The sequence below is a fragment of the Lonchura striata genome, chromosome 2 (genome assembly GCF_050655825.1).
Source record: "Lonchura striata isolate lonStrDom1 chromosome 2, ASM5065582v1, whole genome shotgun sequence".
NCBI lineage: Eukaryota > Metazoa > Chordata > Aves > Passeriformes > Estrildidae > Lonchura > Lonchura striata.
In genome coordinates this window covers 42,817,775-42,832,626 of record NC_140704.1, presented here as the reverse complement: position 1 = coordinate 42,832,626, position 14,852 = coordinate 42,817,775, and the positions used below count along the sequence as shown (strand labels likewise).

At 40.4% G+C, this 14,852-nt stretch overlaps 2 protein-coding genes across 3 annotated transcripts in view; one reads left to right on the top strand and one right to left on the bottom strand.

The window, feature by feature from the left end:
• METTL6 (methyltransferase 6, tRNA N3-cytidine) overlaps positions 1-8,738 on the bottom strand; it is a 22,468-nt gene extending 13,730 nt beyond the window's left edge. The window contains exons 1-6 of one of the 2 annotated variants that reach the window (XM_085573280.1): positions 8,600-8,738; positions 7,662-7,836; positions 6,194-6,577; positions 5,359-5,493; positions 3,980-4,150; positions 2,160-2,301 (exon numbers count right to left, since the gene is read on the bottom strand). In XM_085573280.1, the coding sequence (XP_085429406.1) occupies positions 2,160-2,301; positions 3,980-4,150; positions 5,359-5,493; positions 6,194-6,475 (730 nt within the window). In that variant the 5' untranslated portion in view covers positions 6,476-6,577; positions 7,662-7,836; positions 8,600-8,738. The remainder of the gene's footprint in view (positions 1-2,159; positions 2,302-3,979; positions 4,151-5,358; positions 5,494-6,193; positions 6,578-7,661; positions 7,837-8,599) is intronic. The other variant, XM_021543366.4, reaches the window with a different exon arrangement.
• The window catches only part of EAF1 (ELL associated factor 1), a 26,305-nt gene continuing 20,103 nt past the window's right edge, over positions 8,651-14,852 (top strand). The window contains exons 1-2 of the mRNA XM_021548794.3: positions 8,651-8,817; positions 12,176-12,270. Coding sequence (XP_021404469.1) covers positions 8,715-8,817; positions 12,176-12,270 — 198 coding nt within the window. The 5' untranslated portion in view covers positions 8,651-8,714. The remainder of the gene's footprint in view (positions 8,818-12,175; positions 12,271-14,852) is intronic.

Genomic DNA, 14,852 nt, shown 5'->3' with positions numbered 1-14,852 from the left:
GGCAAAGAGGTACCAAGACTCCACTAAGTTGATCTGAAAGTATTTTCCTTAAACAAATTTTACTCAGAGCCTATCTCCCTTAAGGAAGGCAGAACCACCTCACAAGCAGAGTGATCTGTACATCATGAAGGTCTGCTCATGCTATTGACTTGTTAATTAAAAATCATCATTTTTCCTTTCTTGCACCTCAGTTCACCTACTCAGGCAGCAATTTCAGAGTAAATTTAAGCTGTTCTAAACTTGTGTTACTTGACGGAAAACAAAGACATTCCATTTTCACTGTTCAGGGGGATTAGCTCGATGAATCAGTGATCATGTGGGTACAGGAAGCACCACCAGAGATGGTGTGTTGAGGAAGATGAGACCACCCACTTTGGTGGCACTGCAGGATTATATCAACTCAAGCCCACCATGGCTGTAAACATTGTGTGTTCATGTAAAATGGGGGATCCTCACCAATGAAATACAAATAAACAGCACTCCATTGTGGACCTATTGAAATCTTATTGTAAGGAAGCTGCACATATTTCATAATACAAACCTACAACCATGTGTTCCTCCACAAATTTAGTATTATTTCAAACAGTAGAAGAATGGAATTTTTTTTCCCCATGGAAGAAGTTCTGTGTTGCCATCTGAGGCCAGATATATTATAAATAAGTATAATTCAAATCACCCCATGCAACAATAATTTGGTGTACCAATGTAGTACTAAAGAAATAAAAAAATAGCAAGGGTTGCAGCCTCTGTGGAAATCATGGGAGTCATGTCTCCAGTAACAAAAGAATTCTCAAGTATTAAGCAATGTTTTTATGAAAATCTGTGAAATGAACAAGATCATAATGATTAAAAATGGGAGTAGATGTGATCTGTGAGACAGCCACAGACCAGCCCAAGGAAAAACAATCGATGATGTGAGCAATATAAAATAAATTCTTTTTTCTCTTTCCTTCCTCTTCCTTATCCCTGCCTCAATTCTTCTCACAAGGGAAACATGTATACTAACAAGGAACTTCTCATTCAGAAACTATTCTAAAACACAATAAAAATGAGATTTAAAATTCCACAGATAGGTCAGTCTCTTATTTGCTCCCTTTAGCATCCCTTCCCTTTGTAAGAGCTAATTGTTTAAACAGAACTAAAATTCACTCAATAAATAACAGTTCTAGAAATGCTTCAATGAAGCTGTAGCACAGCCTGCATTATCTTAGATTTCATCATTGTCCCATGAAGAATGGGGGGAAGCTCAGACAAGATTAATAGTTTTTGTGTGTCAAAAGCAATTAGTTAATATGTTATGGCATAAAATATGAATAACATTTACTTGGCTACAAATCGGTCTATTCAGCAGCTGCATCTTGCTTTAGACTAAGAACAAAGAACCCCACAGAAATAAATTCACAGCTCTTGCTACACAATGCTCTACAAGTGATGGGGGAGTATAGCGAGTTTAGCATGAGGAATTGGGAGTTAGAAGGTATAGCCAAGCTATAATCCCAATTCATTGTGAGAGTTTAAGTAAATTCCTTCATGTCTCTGAGCTTCAAATTCCCCACCAGTGAACTGCAATAACTACCTTTCCTCCTAAACCATTATGAGCACTCAACAAAGACCTAATACTGTATCACATGGAAGTGATTTTTTCCATTGTCTTCACTAAAAAACAAACCCTAGAAGACAGAGTGACCACAGCTAGTCAGTGCTATCCCAGCAGGAATTGTGCACAAGCTTCTCAGTGCTGCAGTGGTGGTTCTGCTTCTAGAAACCAATAGACCTCATCCTGCTCACCAGAAATAGTCCTGCACAAAGAATGATGCCAAAAGAACTGCTTACTTGCTTCATGAAGATGATCAATTCTCTTACTGAACATAGGTCTTTTCCCCTTAGGTAACAAATCTGAATGAAATACAGCAAATTCAGAAACAGCTGCTCTCGGAGAATTACAGCATATACAATAAGCTTATAAACAAGAAAGTACTCCACAAAGTTCTGCCAATCTGAATAACTGCTTCTTCCCAAAAAGGATGCTAAATGAAATAAACCACAATTTAACAGTTTGTCCACACGAAATAAAACTTCCATGGGCATGCTGGCAGTTTTCTGGAAAAAGTTTGAACAGAAGATGCACAGAAAAGAAAGCACTCTACAACATGCCTTACCTTCAGTAAAAAAATATGATCTTGTCCCATCTTGTCTGACATAAAAGTTTTCCCCAAGTTTGCTGCCTGATTTAAACCTGAGCATTGCATGATCATACAGGCCATAGTCTCGGAACAGGACACACTTGCCTGGTTTTAATACCTGTCACATAATACACACATGCTTTAAATAAGCTAACAAATTCAGTCATATATAGGTATATTTACTTGTGTACACATACAGACATAGCAGCACAGTAAATACAACAGTGAGATAGATATCTATATCTATAGATAGATGTAGCTAGATATAGATAAAATTAATTCCCCATGCAACAAAAAGGTTTTGTAAAAACTGGATTGACTCTTTAAAATGTTTCCCCATGAATAAAAGACTACAACTACTTTTAGAATACCTATTTGGGTGCTGATCAGCTAAATTAGCAACACTCTTCAAACACAGAGGAAAGAAGAAAATACACAGCTTACCAAAAATTCCCATCAGGACATTTTTTCTGTTGGCTAGTAACCTGTTTAGCACCTGATTTTGTTTAATGGTTAACAATAAACTTTAGAATATCATGACATTTCTTTTTTCACAGGAGAAAGAAAAAATGTTGCAATATGTTGTAAAATAAATAAGAAAACATTTTAGGAAAGTGCATAATGAATTTTTTAAATCTTGGTAAAGAAAACAAGCTATAAAGAGTTTAAAATTTATAAATACATGGTCATTGCCCATGCTGATTCTAGATATCTAGATATTTCTATGAGCTAAGAACCAATCCTGATATTGGAAAACAGCTGGAGATATAAAAAAACCCTCTAATATTCATTTTTCAAACTGCTGATAATAAGCCAAATAATATCAGAAAATACAAGAACTTTGGTACACACATATGCAAAAGTAAAAAAATATGTTGATTACTTTCCTCTGCAGTCAATATATGACAGAAAAATTCAGAACAATAACAATTCAGGCTGTTTAAACCACCCTTTGGATGGGCCTATCCCAGTCTATCAACTAACCAAGACAGCTTAGGGAGATGAGTCTCTCAAGATTGATGTTGACATCTGAAAACTCCACTTTTAAATCACCACAGGTCAAATATGTTTCATAATAACAGCAACATACTAACTGCAGGTCACTGGATCTCTGGAAGTTAATTTTGGCTCACTATGAGTCACACCTTATGAACACAGTCAGCCCTGCAATATATAAACATTATTCATAGCACACAACCCAAGTAATAGCTTTAAAATCATACAGTCATAGAGTGGCCTGGGATAGAAGGGGGCTGAAAGATCACCTGGTTCCAGCTGCCCTGCAATGGGCAGGGACAACTTCCACCAGACCAGGTTGCTCAAAGTCCCATTTCTCCTGGCCTTGAACACTTCCAAAAGTAGGGCATCCACAGCTTCTCTGAGCAATCTATACCAGCACCTCCCTAAAGAATTTCTTCCTACTATCTAATCTAAACCTCCTCTCAGTTTGAATCCATTCCCCTTCCTTGTCACTACATGCTCGCTCTTATAGAAATCTCTCTCCATCTTTCCTGTAAGCCCCTTTCAAGTGAAGGCCACATTTTAGATATCTTTTTGTTACACTGATGGCATGAATTAGGCCTCAGTCCAAACAATCTCACAATACCAGCAGGAAAAAAAAGGTCATTGTAAAACATATTTTAGTCTTGCATTCTCAGTGCACTAACAAAATACACCCATGGAATATAATATGAAAAATGGCTATTGCAAGAGAGTAATTTTCTCAGGAATAAAATATACTTTTGAGCTAAAAAGAAGGGCAGTGCTTTAAAGGCTGTAAAATCAGCTGGTTTTACCTTATAAATGTTCCTCAGGACAAGATGCATTTTGTCAGGATGAATGGCAGAAAGCACAAATATAAGTGTGACAACATCCACAGAATCTGCTGGTATATTGTCTAGAAGATCATCTTTGGTAAGATCACACTGGAACACTTTACACCTTTCAGTACTATATAAGGCATTTTTCTAGGGAAATTAAAAGAGCAAACTTTCACTGAAAATGAACAGCATTTGTTGCTACAATAAAGAAGAAATCTTGTGAAATTAATCAGTAGAGACACACAAAACACAGTGGCAAGAGAATATTAACCTCCAACAGGCAGCTACTGCAATCAGAAATTCTTTGTTGCTGACTATAATAGTGAAACTACAACTAGTAAAATAGTCTGTTCCCATTAATTTGAGAAGGAATGTGCATTAAAACAATACAGAAAACATAATATTTCTGTTTTATTCCTTTTACTCCTTCTATTCTTAAAAGAAGACATAATTACTGTTGAAAGAAATTACATCCCACAGGGTGATGAAAGTAAAGCTCTTGAACTACAGGTAAACTCCAAACAGTTGGGGTTTGCACATAATCAATCTCTAGCTGGGCTGCTCTAGCCGACAGTTTTGCTGTGGAAAATAAAACCCAGTGTTGGCAAAAAATAAATTCAGCAAGAGCTGTGGAGGCAGATGCCATTAAGTCATCCAAAACCCAGGGTACACGCTCAGCCCAACCTCATCTTGGGGTGCAGCCACAGCATCCCAGGGAGCTGCTGTCCTCTTCTTTTTGCCACAGGTATTTCTTCCCATCTATCGCATGACAAATGCTGTCTGTGTCATGTAGTTCTTGGTCACAATGCTTTCAGTTAACAGATATATAGACATTTACCTGTGATTACAAACTTCATAAAGACTTTTAATGCCCAAAGTCCCCACCAGAAGTACTGCAAGGCTCGACTCTGGACTGCAGTACCCACAACTAAGTGTAAACACATCTACTCCTAAGCAGGTTACAAATTCCTTTAACAATAATTTTCCCAGCCTTGCTTTTAAGGTTCTCCTTGGACTCTGTCTATTAAGGGCAAGCTTCCACGACAACCAAAATTTTGCTTTTACTGCACAGTCAGCAGAGATATAGTAGGGCTACCAAAAAACACTATCTTCATAAATAATTAAAGTAATATACCATAATGCTCTAATATGACACTAAAAAGCCAAGTCTTGAACAATGATTTGCCTTCTTACACAGGATCTCCACAGAAACGAATCAGACTCAATTTTTTTGGCAAAGCATATTCTACCCTTCCTACAAAAAGGTAACCAAGAGAAGTCTGTTGTTACAGTCATTTGTAATTTTAGAAGCTTCTAAAAAACACTCTAAAAGAAGTTCCAAATATCACACCAACCTTCACATAGTCAACAGCTCTAGGAGAGAAATCACAGGCATATGCAAAAATATTCATATCTTCTTCTAAGAGTGGAAACAAGCAGTTTCCAACCCCGCAGCCTGCTTCCAGAATGGTCAGTTTTTGATCTGCAAACTGGAGATAAAGCAATAGAAGACAAAACATAACTTTTGTTTTCTCATCATATCAGCAGAAGCACTGTCCAACCACCATTTTAAAAGCTATAATCAATTTTAATTACGATTCTTAAAAAAAAAAACAAAAAAAAAAAACCAGACAGCCAGTGCATAATCTGACACCAAAACCCAGATATCCTGATTTCCACAAAATTAGAAATACTTTTAGAACATATTAATATTTCTTCAGTCATCTACCTCTTAAGTAATCAACAGACTTGTGCCATCTCTGTCTTGTCATTCATTCAGCTGTAAGGAACAACAGATGCATCTGGCTATTCCCCTTAACTGTGTCCAGCAATTAGCCTGCAATTCTGGATGCTTTTCTCTAAAGGAGTGTACTGAAGTGCACCAGCTTGCACACAGAGAGACAAGCTGTCTGCTTTAGGACTCAAAAACCAAATATTCCAGACTTCATTCTCAGCATCCAGGATGCTATGAACAGCATCCCCATCCAGTAAGGGCCAATTATAAACTGAAACTAAACTAATGCATATGATTCTGAGAAGTTATTTTTGATATTAAAATATACAGGGCACTGCAAACTTTATATGTGGCAGCTCTTACCCAAATGGCTTTCTTGTAAGTATTATTAACTCCCCTGGAAACAACTGATTGGAAACAATCAATCTTTTACAGCAGAACTGTATAGATCTCACCTCACGACATGCTTTTAACTCTTGAAACTCTCTAGTTGTCCAATGTCTGTCTTTGAAGAAGTTGGTGCTGTTTCTTTTGTAAAAGAGATCCCAGTTCTTCTGTGCCTCTTTCTCCAGTTTTAGTTGTTTGAACTCAGACACCAGAACCTGATCTTTTGCCAGTCTTTCAGCTTCTTCTGGGCTAAGGACTCGAGCACTATGGCCCTTTTTTTGGAAAGCACCATCTTCAGTAGATGTTGTTACTATATTTAAGCAATTCGCTGACGCCTTTTCTTGGAACATCCTAGATTCTTTCACACAAACATGAACACCAAGGACCCCAGGATGATTTTTTTTCTTCAGTATATGGTTCCATCACTTAACTTAAGTAAAACAAGTGAGGATCTAGAAGCAGAATTAAAGATGAGAGATAATTACAGTATGCACTTACTACAACTTTATTGATCTGTATAGTAAAAAAAGGCAACCCCAACAGGGAAGAAATGATGATGTCTGGCTCCAGATCAGAAGGCTGAAGGATATCTTTATTAAAACTATACTATATTACATTAATATCCAACTTAAAGAGAGACTATCCTAGTCTACATACATACTTCTTGCTTACATACCAACTAACTAGCAAATTCGTGGCTGCCTGCTGAGCGTCCGAGACACAGCTGGATCGAATTGGTCATTGAACCCAAAAAACCTTCACCAGAATCCAATCAAGCAATCAATTCAGGTGAACAATCTCCATACCAAATTCCACATGGGGAAAACAAAGGAGCAGAGCTAAATATTGTTTTATCTTTTCTCTCTGTGCTTCTCCTGAGAGACAGAATTATGTCTCTCTGTCCAAAGAATGTGAATGCCACCAATCTGTCCTACTGATGGACTCGTATATCAAGATTTCTCTTGATTTTAGAAAATCTTCATCTAAACTAAGAACTGTATACAACATCACACTGATGTCAAAGTTAAAGAAGATACTTCAGTCTCCTAGTCTTCCCTCTACATTCCAGGGAGCTACCAAACAAGAAAAAGATGGTGCAACTCTATTTTCACTAAAAGAGACTTGAGAAGGAAAGCAAGGGCTTTGTTTCTCATTAACCTCATTAAGAACACTTCAGAAAAAAAAAAGGTAACTTAAGAAAAGATGACATTTAAGAGTCAATTAAAATTAATGAAACAAAGCATATTCATAGTAGCATTTCTCCTTCCTGCTCTCAGCTCTGTGAGAAAACACTGGTGAAAACAACAGCATTTGTAACACCGTGTCACCTAAAGAAGAGAGAAAAACCAGCACTGTGGCCAAAATGCCCAGAGCTGGTCTGTGCCAGCATTCATCCCACTGTCTCCTCCTGAGGATTCACACTGGTTTTAATAATCACAGATGTTTTTATTTTCAGAAGTTAACAAAAAGAACTTCACATAGGCTGGGAAGGGAGTAAAATATTTTCTCTGATGTTAAACTGGTTATGACACCTGCCTTGTCATAAACAAGCAGATCCTGGATGATGGAACGTGGGAATTAAATCCTGCATGCCCCAGTAACTTCTAGGGAAGCCCAGGCAGCAAACACACTTGTATACATCAGTGCCCAGAGCCAGGCTATGGTGTCAATTTACCAAAAAAAAAAAGAGAAATCCACAACAATACACACCCTAAAACAAACAAATAAGCAAACAAGACCGGTACTTTAGTTGTGTATTTTACCTTATGATAAAATACATTCTATGATACATATAATGGATTGTATGCATATGTTATGTGTGATACATATGATGATATCATGATATATACATGTCATGAGACAAACACAAACATAAAATACGGAAGTGAGCAAATGAAGAAAAGAACAGTCAGAATTTCGTCCAGTGTCACAGACACACCCCCTTCTGCTCCATGAACAGCAGAAGCGGTCATGAAGAAGAGGCTCCTTTGAAAGGACGTCTCTTCAGGAAGAGCATATCCTCAAAACAAACAGACAAAAACTTAATCAGCAACATTTCTGCCGTCTTTCTACACCGGCCTCTAACGTAGGCACGCTCCGTTATTTCATCACAGACCGAGCGAGGGAAACAAACGCGCGCAGTCCTTTCAGTGACGCATCAGCGGCGCTGGGAAGGCAGCGCGATGATAAACTCAATCGCAGCAGCCCGTGCTTAGCTTAAAGAGCCTTTTAAAGGTGTTCAATCCAGAGCTAAGTGCACCAACATGTAACACCTCTGCATGACCCCCCCGGTCCCCCAGACGGAACCGGCTACCCTCCAGCAGCTCGTACCCCGGCAGGGAAGGAAAGGAAAGCCCCTCCTGCCCTGCCCTGCCCTGCCGAGGGCGGGGAGCGCCGGGCTCCCGCCTCCCCGGGGACCCTTCCCGGGCAGCAGCCCCAGCCCGGCCCCGGGCCCCCGCCGCGCCCCGCCGTACCCGCCGCCAGCCCCGGAGAGGGTTCCCGGAAGGGAAAGCCAAGAATTTCCGGGAGGACGCGGGGCGGCAGCGCACGGAGGAGAGGGAAGGGACGGGCCGGGCCGGGAGCGGGGCCATGAACGGCTCGGCGAACTCGTTGCTGGACAAGGAGGAGCACCCGCTGCAGCTGGGCGAGAGCTTCGAGCGGCGGCCCAAGGCCTCCTTCCACACCATCCGCTGTGAGCGCCTCCCCCGCGGCCGCCTCCTCCTCCCCGCTCGCGTCCCGTCCCCCGGCCGCGCTGCTGCGGCTGCCGCGCCCCCGCCGCCGCTCTGCTCGCCCGCTCCGCTCCGCCACCGCGGGGCTCCGTCCCCTCCAGCGCCCTGCGAGCCGCTCCCCTCCTGCCCCCTCACCGCCCGCCTCCCCCTTCCTTCCGATCCCCTCCAGCGCCCGCCTCCTCCCTTTGCCGCTCCCTCGGCCCGGCGTTCCTCTCCACGGGTGCTTTCCCCTCAGAGGGTCCAGCGGGGGGAGAAGGGGAAGCTGGATGCTGGCGGGGAGGGGGTTTGAGCGAGGCACGCCAAGGCGAAGGAGCAGCTTGAGAAAGTTTGTCATTAATCGCTAGGAAGCATGATGAGTTCCTACCGTAAGGCGGTGGCTTTGCCATCTTATTTTGATCTTTATGGCAATTAACTGCAGGACAGGTCCCACCGCAGGCCCGGCCCGGCAGGGCAGCCGGAGCATCCAGAATTGGGTTTTTAACTGAGTGTTTTGCTGCAATGTGTAGCCCAGTAGACCTGTCCCTGGCTGTCCTGACTCCAGCCAGCTTTCCCTATCCCAGGAAAGCAAGCAGAAGGGACTCACACTTACAGTAATGCCTAAAAAGTGCAAGATAGATCCTGAGGTAGATTGTTTTGAAGAGGAACTCACTGTATTCCTGTAATTGAGTTCTGTGGGGTAAGAAATCTGAGCAAAACAAGTCCTGTTTTTATTACTAAAATGACTAGTAAACCATCAAAAGTAAATGTAAATAATATTAAACTTATAATTTAGTAGTTTTCTATGGAAGTGGGGGAATTTATACAGACAACAGTAGGATATTTTGGTTTATGATGCACTAATATAGGCCTGGTCTCCTTGTCCATATTCGTACACCACAAATAGTAGTTTCAGTGATACTGGTCACCCAAGTGCCTGATCCTGTGTGAATTAAACCCAAGCCAAATCCAGGTGGAAGTATACAGGATTTCTAGAATGGAAAGTGCTTTAATAACAGATTTCCTAAGGATTGCTAAGCCAAAGCTCTTCAGACTACAACTGGAAGAATGCAGTTTTATTTCAAAAGATCTTTCTGAACGCTCTATTTTCCATCTGTGACTTTTAAATGAGATTTCTTCATTGTCCTGTTTTATTTTTTTCCCCTAACTGTTGTTCTGGAATGATTTATCTGGGATCCAAACATTATATTATTGCCATAATCCTCTTCACACAAACTACAATGAGAGGATTTTGTAGGCTACATTTGTTTCTACCTTCTTATTCGACCTTCGGCCTGGATTCATTCCTGTACTGAGAAACTGGATTATCCTTTAAAAACACACCTTGAAAACATTTGATTTTTGGGAAAAGAGCTGTGGGTATATTTGGAGGGAAATATGTGCTCTCGATCTACATGAGGGTTAGTCAGGCACGTGCTAACAAAATGAAAACAATTAGTTGAGTGTTTGTTTAAAATAACTCTGTATTGCTGTGCCTAAGAAAGAAGTCTGGTAGTGATATTCCTTTTAAGTTGGTGACTGTGCTGTTAAAACTCTTGATCCTGTTTTGGCAGACACTAGTTCTTGTACAGCTGGTTTATTTTATTTAGCAAGCTTGCACATAAAGTAGGTGGGAAACAATAGCTAGAAACAGATTGCTCAGATTAAATTGAAGTCTATGGTTTGATCAGGCAGTTAAGGCATGAGGATTAAGTCAAGTGTGTCTGATTCTGCTTGTTGTGCTGTCAAAGTAAAACTCAATTAAACATTAGCATCCTCTTAATGAGAATTTATTACAAGCCAGAGTTTGGAGTTTTTTCCCTGCAAATATGTTTTTCTTAGTGGAGTTATATTTTAAATTTGTTCTAAGGTATTAAGTTCATAACTAATGTGGTAATTAAAAGCCTTCATAGTGAATATAATTGCACCTCTTCAGATGCAGGGATGCTAGAGTTGGATGCAGGCTTCTTATAAAAACAAACACAAAGCAAACTAGCCTATATCTGTGTGATTTTATTTCAATTTGTTTAAATCCTCTCTCAAGATATTGGACGTTCTAATAGGGTTTTTTTTCTGGTTTTTTATGGCTCACCAGCACAACAGAATAATGAGGAGAAAATACTTTCAATTTAAAATTTCCTCAGTTCAAATGAATACATTAAACAGAAGTGCCTTGGTTGGGAGACAAAGCAGTGTACAACGGAGCAAAAATACTAAAATAAATGTTAGTTTAAATCCAGTACAATGCCTCCCCTTCCTGATGATTTCTATCCACAGTGGCTTTGGACCAGCATGAAGCTGCTGTAGTAAGATCAGCACCTCTTTTTTTCCTCATAAGTGAAAATTGAGATCTCCTCCACCCATGTGGAGCTTTTAGCATTGTTGTGGAGGCAAGATGGATGTTAAGCGAGTGTGAAATATCAGTAAGACTAAATGAGTGAGTGTCTGTTGGGGTGGGCAGAGGTGGTAGAGCCATGACCTTCCCAGAGAAGTGTGTTTAAAAAGACGTCCTGGTGCACAGGCACAACTCACTCTTGCCGAGTGATTTCAGCTCTCGGGTGATTTCAGCCACAAGTGATGCAGAAGGAAGGGACAGAAATCTTTGAATGGGATTCCACAGAGGGTCTTTAGGCTCTTACTGCAAAGGGGTCCAGGCACAAAGAACTCCTTCAGGCAGGGAGAGCAGGGCTTTATACAGGGATAGCGAGGGATGGGGCAGAACATCAGAAGGAATGAGATGAGGACGCAGGGATGGAACAAAGGGGAAGGGCCAGTGGGATACACAGAATTAACTTGTGGCAACAATGCATTCTGGGGGAAGCTTTTTCCTTGCTGTGACCAGAGGTTGTTGCTTAAGGGTTGTCCCTCCACAGGACTATAGTTAGTCACTTTCTCCTTAGCTGGTTTACCGGCCTCCACAAGTGTCATTAAATTAGTGTTTGTCCCAGAGGAGTCCTCAGGCTTGCAATTGGCAACAGCTAAGCAGAGCCCAGGGTTTTAGAAGTTGTTGCTCCCTTGAGTTTGGTGCAGTTTTGCACTTGCCTCTAAAACTGAGTGCCACTCAAAGTCTGGGTTTGGAGAAGTCTGCTTTTGGTGTTCAAACATAAAATCTAGAACATTATTTCCATTTTGAAAAGGAAGTTCAGAATATGGTACCACCACATGACTGGGTTGCTACATGTAGACACAATGTACTGATGTGTTATTCCATCCACTCTTGCTGTAAACAATATATACCATTCCCTATAATTACAGTAAACATATGGTGGCTGGTGGCTCTTTGCAGGGCACGTTGATGCTTCTGGACACTCTAACAAATGTAATCACAATTGTTTTCCTCTTTAGATGATTTTAAGCCAGCATCAATTGATACGTCTTGCGAGGGGGACCTCCAAGTGGGTAAAGGAGATGATGTTACCATCACTTTGCCACATATTCCAGTAAGTCTGTTCTCTATGTGTCCCTCTTTACTCTCCAACAAATTTGCAGTGTTGTTACAGTCTAATGTAAATGCTATTTTCACTTTTTATATTAACACCGTGGGTTCAGTATTTAAGCAGCTGGACTTGTAGTTTTTGCCTTAGGAAACGACTGTACAGTTGGATCTTTGTAAAGGGTTATATTTGTAAGGTTGCCAAATTGTTCTTTACTTTTGATTCCTTCCTTCCTACTCTTCCTTGAGAGACAAAAAGACTTTTACTATTAGCTGAAGCTGTACACTTGGTTCCCATCCATTTTTAGTGCTATGTCTTGCTGAAGAAAGGCAGTGTGATTTGGGCTTCAGTCAAGGCTGGATGTTCAGAACCCACAGGCAGACCTGTAAGCATGTTCCTGCCCTTACTCAAACATTTACAGATAGGGCATAGAGGGTTCCCTGCCTTTAGCTTTATCAGTGGAAGCAAGAGGACAGTCCTGGTGAGTGGCCATGAAGTAGTTTCCCATCCACTTCCTTCTCTAATGATGCCATAAAGATCTACTGTGTGAGGATGATGATCAAACAGCAATAAAACAAATGATCAATCTGTTTATAGGTGCAGCTGGTTTGTTGAAGGTTCAGTGGTTTCCTTACCAAATCAAAAGAAAGTGCTCGTGTACTGGAACTGGATTTGTTTATTAGCTGAAGTTAATGCTATGTGTCAAGCCAATAAACCAGAATTCACAGACATCAATGGATCTGGTAGCTGCAGGGGGGCACAGTCAGTTTAGAAGCTATGTGTCAGATCCTTTTGGTATTGTTCTTCCCAGCATGCCTGTGGTTTTAATTGGTAGGTGATGGTGCTGTGATAATTCTCACTGAATGAAGCTGTAGTCTGCGTCACCCTGCTCCTGTTCATTATTTGGCTTTGGTCACCTTCAGTGCTGCAGGAGGTCACATACTGGTTTTTGTCTACAGAAATTATGAGCATGGTAGTGCTATTGGAGAGCAGGTAACAGCACAACTAACAGTAGCATTCATCTTGGATTAGTTGGAAATAGTGTTGCTTATTCATTTTTTTTGTGTTGAGCAGCATTGTAATGTTCCTTCCCAAATCTCTGTACTGAGGAGCTTAATTTAATTCTCTTGTCCTCTGTATGAACAGCCTTGACTTCACTATATGCTCCAAAGGCTGAGGCAGCCAGGCCACTCTATGTTGTTCCAAGTCAGTGCTGCCTAGAGAGCTGGAAAATACTTGGCATACTGAAAAAGAATTAGAGGTTTTGAGATTGTTTCATCCTGACAAGTTTCACTGAATTTCTTGGATGCTGCTTTGCTTCTCAGTTGTCCAACAATTGGATAGGATTCAAATTCTGAGTTGAAGTTTTCTTTTTGAAATTGCCTAATCCCTGAGAATATCTCTGGTAATTTGTTTGGTGTAAATATTTTGGTGTCTCTTGCAGCCTGGATAAATTGAATTACTACATGTGGATTTAGTGACTTTAATATTTGAAAAACAATCTGATTGGGGAAGGGAAAATTTCTGCTTGTTAGAGTACACAGAAGAAGATCATAGAATATCATGAGTTGGAAGGGTCCCCAAAGGATCATCAAAGTCCAGCTCCTAACCCTGCACAGAACAGTCCCAAGGATTACATCATGTACCTGAAAGTGTTATCCAAGTGCTTCTTGAACTTTGTCAGGCAAAAAATCCTCACAGGTGAAAACAATTCTGTGCTGTAATCAGCAAAGTCTGTAAGCCACTGTTACTTAGGCACTAACATAAACCCTAAACATTTAGTTTTAAGTAGGAGAGTGGGACTTAATTTCCTTAAGCACTTATATTCCTACTTACTGTTTAGCCAAAATCACAGCCTTTGCTGCTTTAGGAGGCTTCTGGGTAGAAGAATGGTAGCCAACAAACTTTGATCAATTTTCATTATGTTTGTGCGTTATACGTTTCCTGGCTTAGTTGTCAACAGCAAGCAGGATTTGACTTTAAGCTTTCTTTTTACTCTCTTAAATGTTGCTTTCCTCTCTTAAATGTAGGAATGATAAAAATGTAACATGCCTTTGAAGAGACTTTATTGAGACAGTCTTTCTGAATCGTATTTCTGAATCTCTCTTACAGTGTCTTTGTTAGGAACTCAGATTTTTCACACTTACTGTTCAGAACCCATTTTAAATTCAAATATATTCTATCTGTTAGCAGCATGGAGAATAGGAATTGCTTTCAGAGTAGTTAAATTGTGATTGTTCATTTTTGCTACTGAGAATTATATACAGGAGAGTGCAGGGTTTTTTCATTTGCTCCCTGATTTTGGTTGCTTTCCTAAAGTATGTGCAAAGACGCATATGAATAAATATTTATTTTTTAAAACAAATTATTTTATATATTATCTACACATTACAGAGAAGCCTGAGAATGTTTCATAGCTGAGAACATAACCCCTTGAGTAACAGCTTTTTGACATGGCCAGGTGTGTATCCATGCTATTACGTGCAGATAGATCATGGATTCCACTGGCTGTAACATCAAAACCAGGTGTATGAGCCAGGCTGTGCATGCATGCAGTACAGCTGAGCATAATCTCAGCATTATCAGTT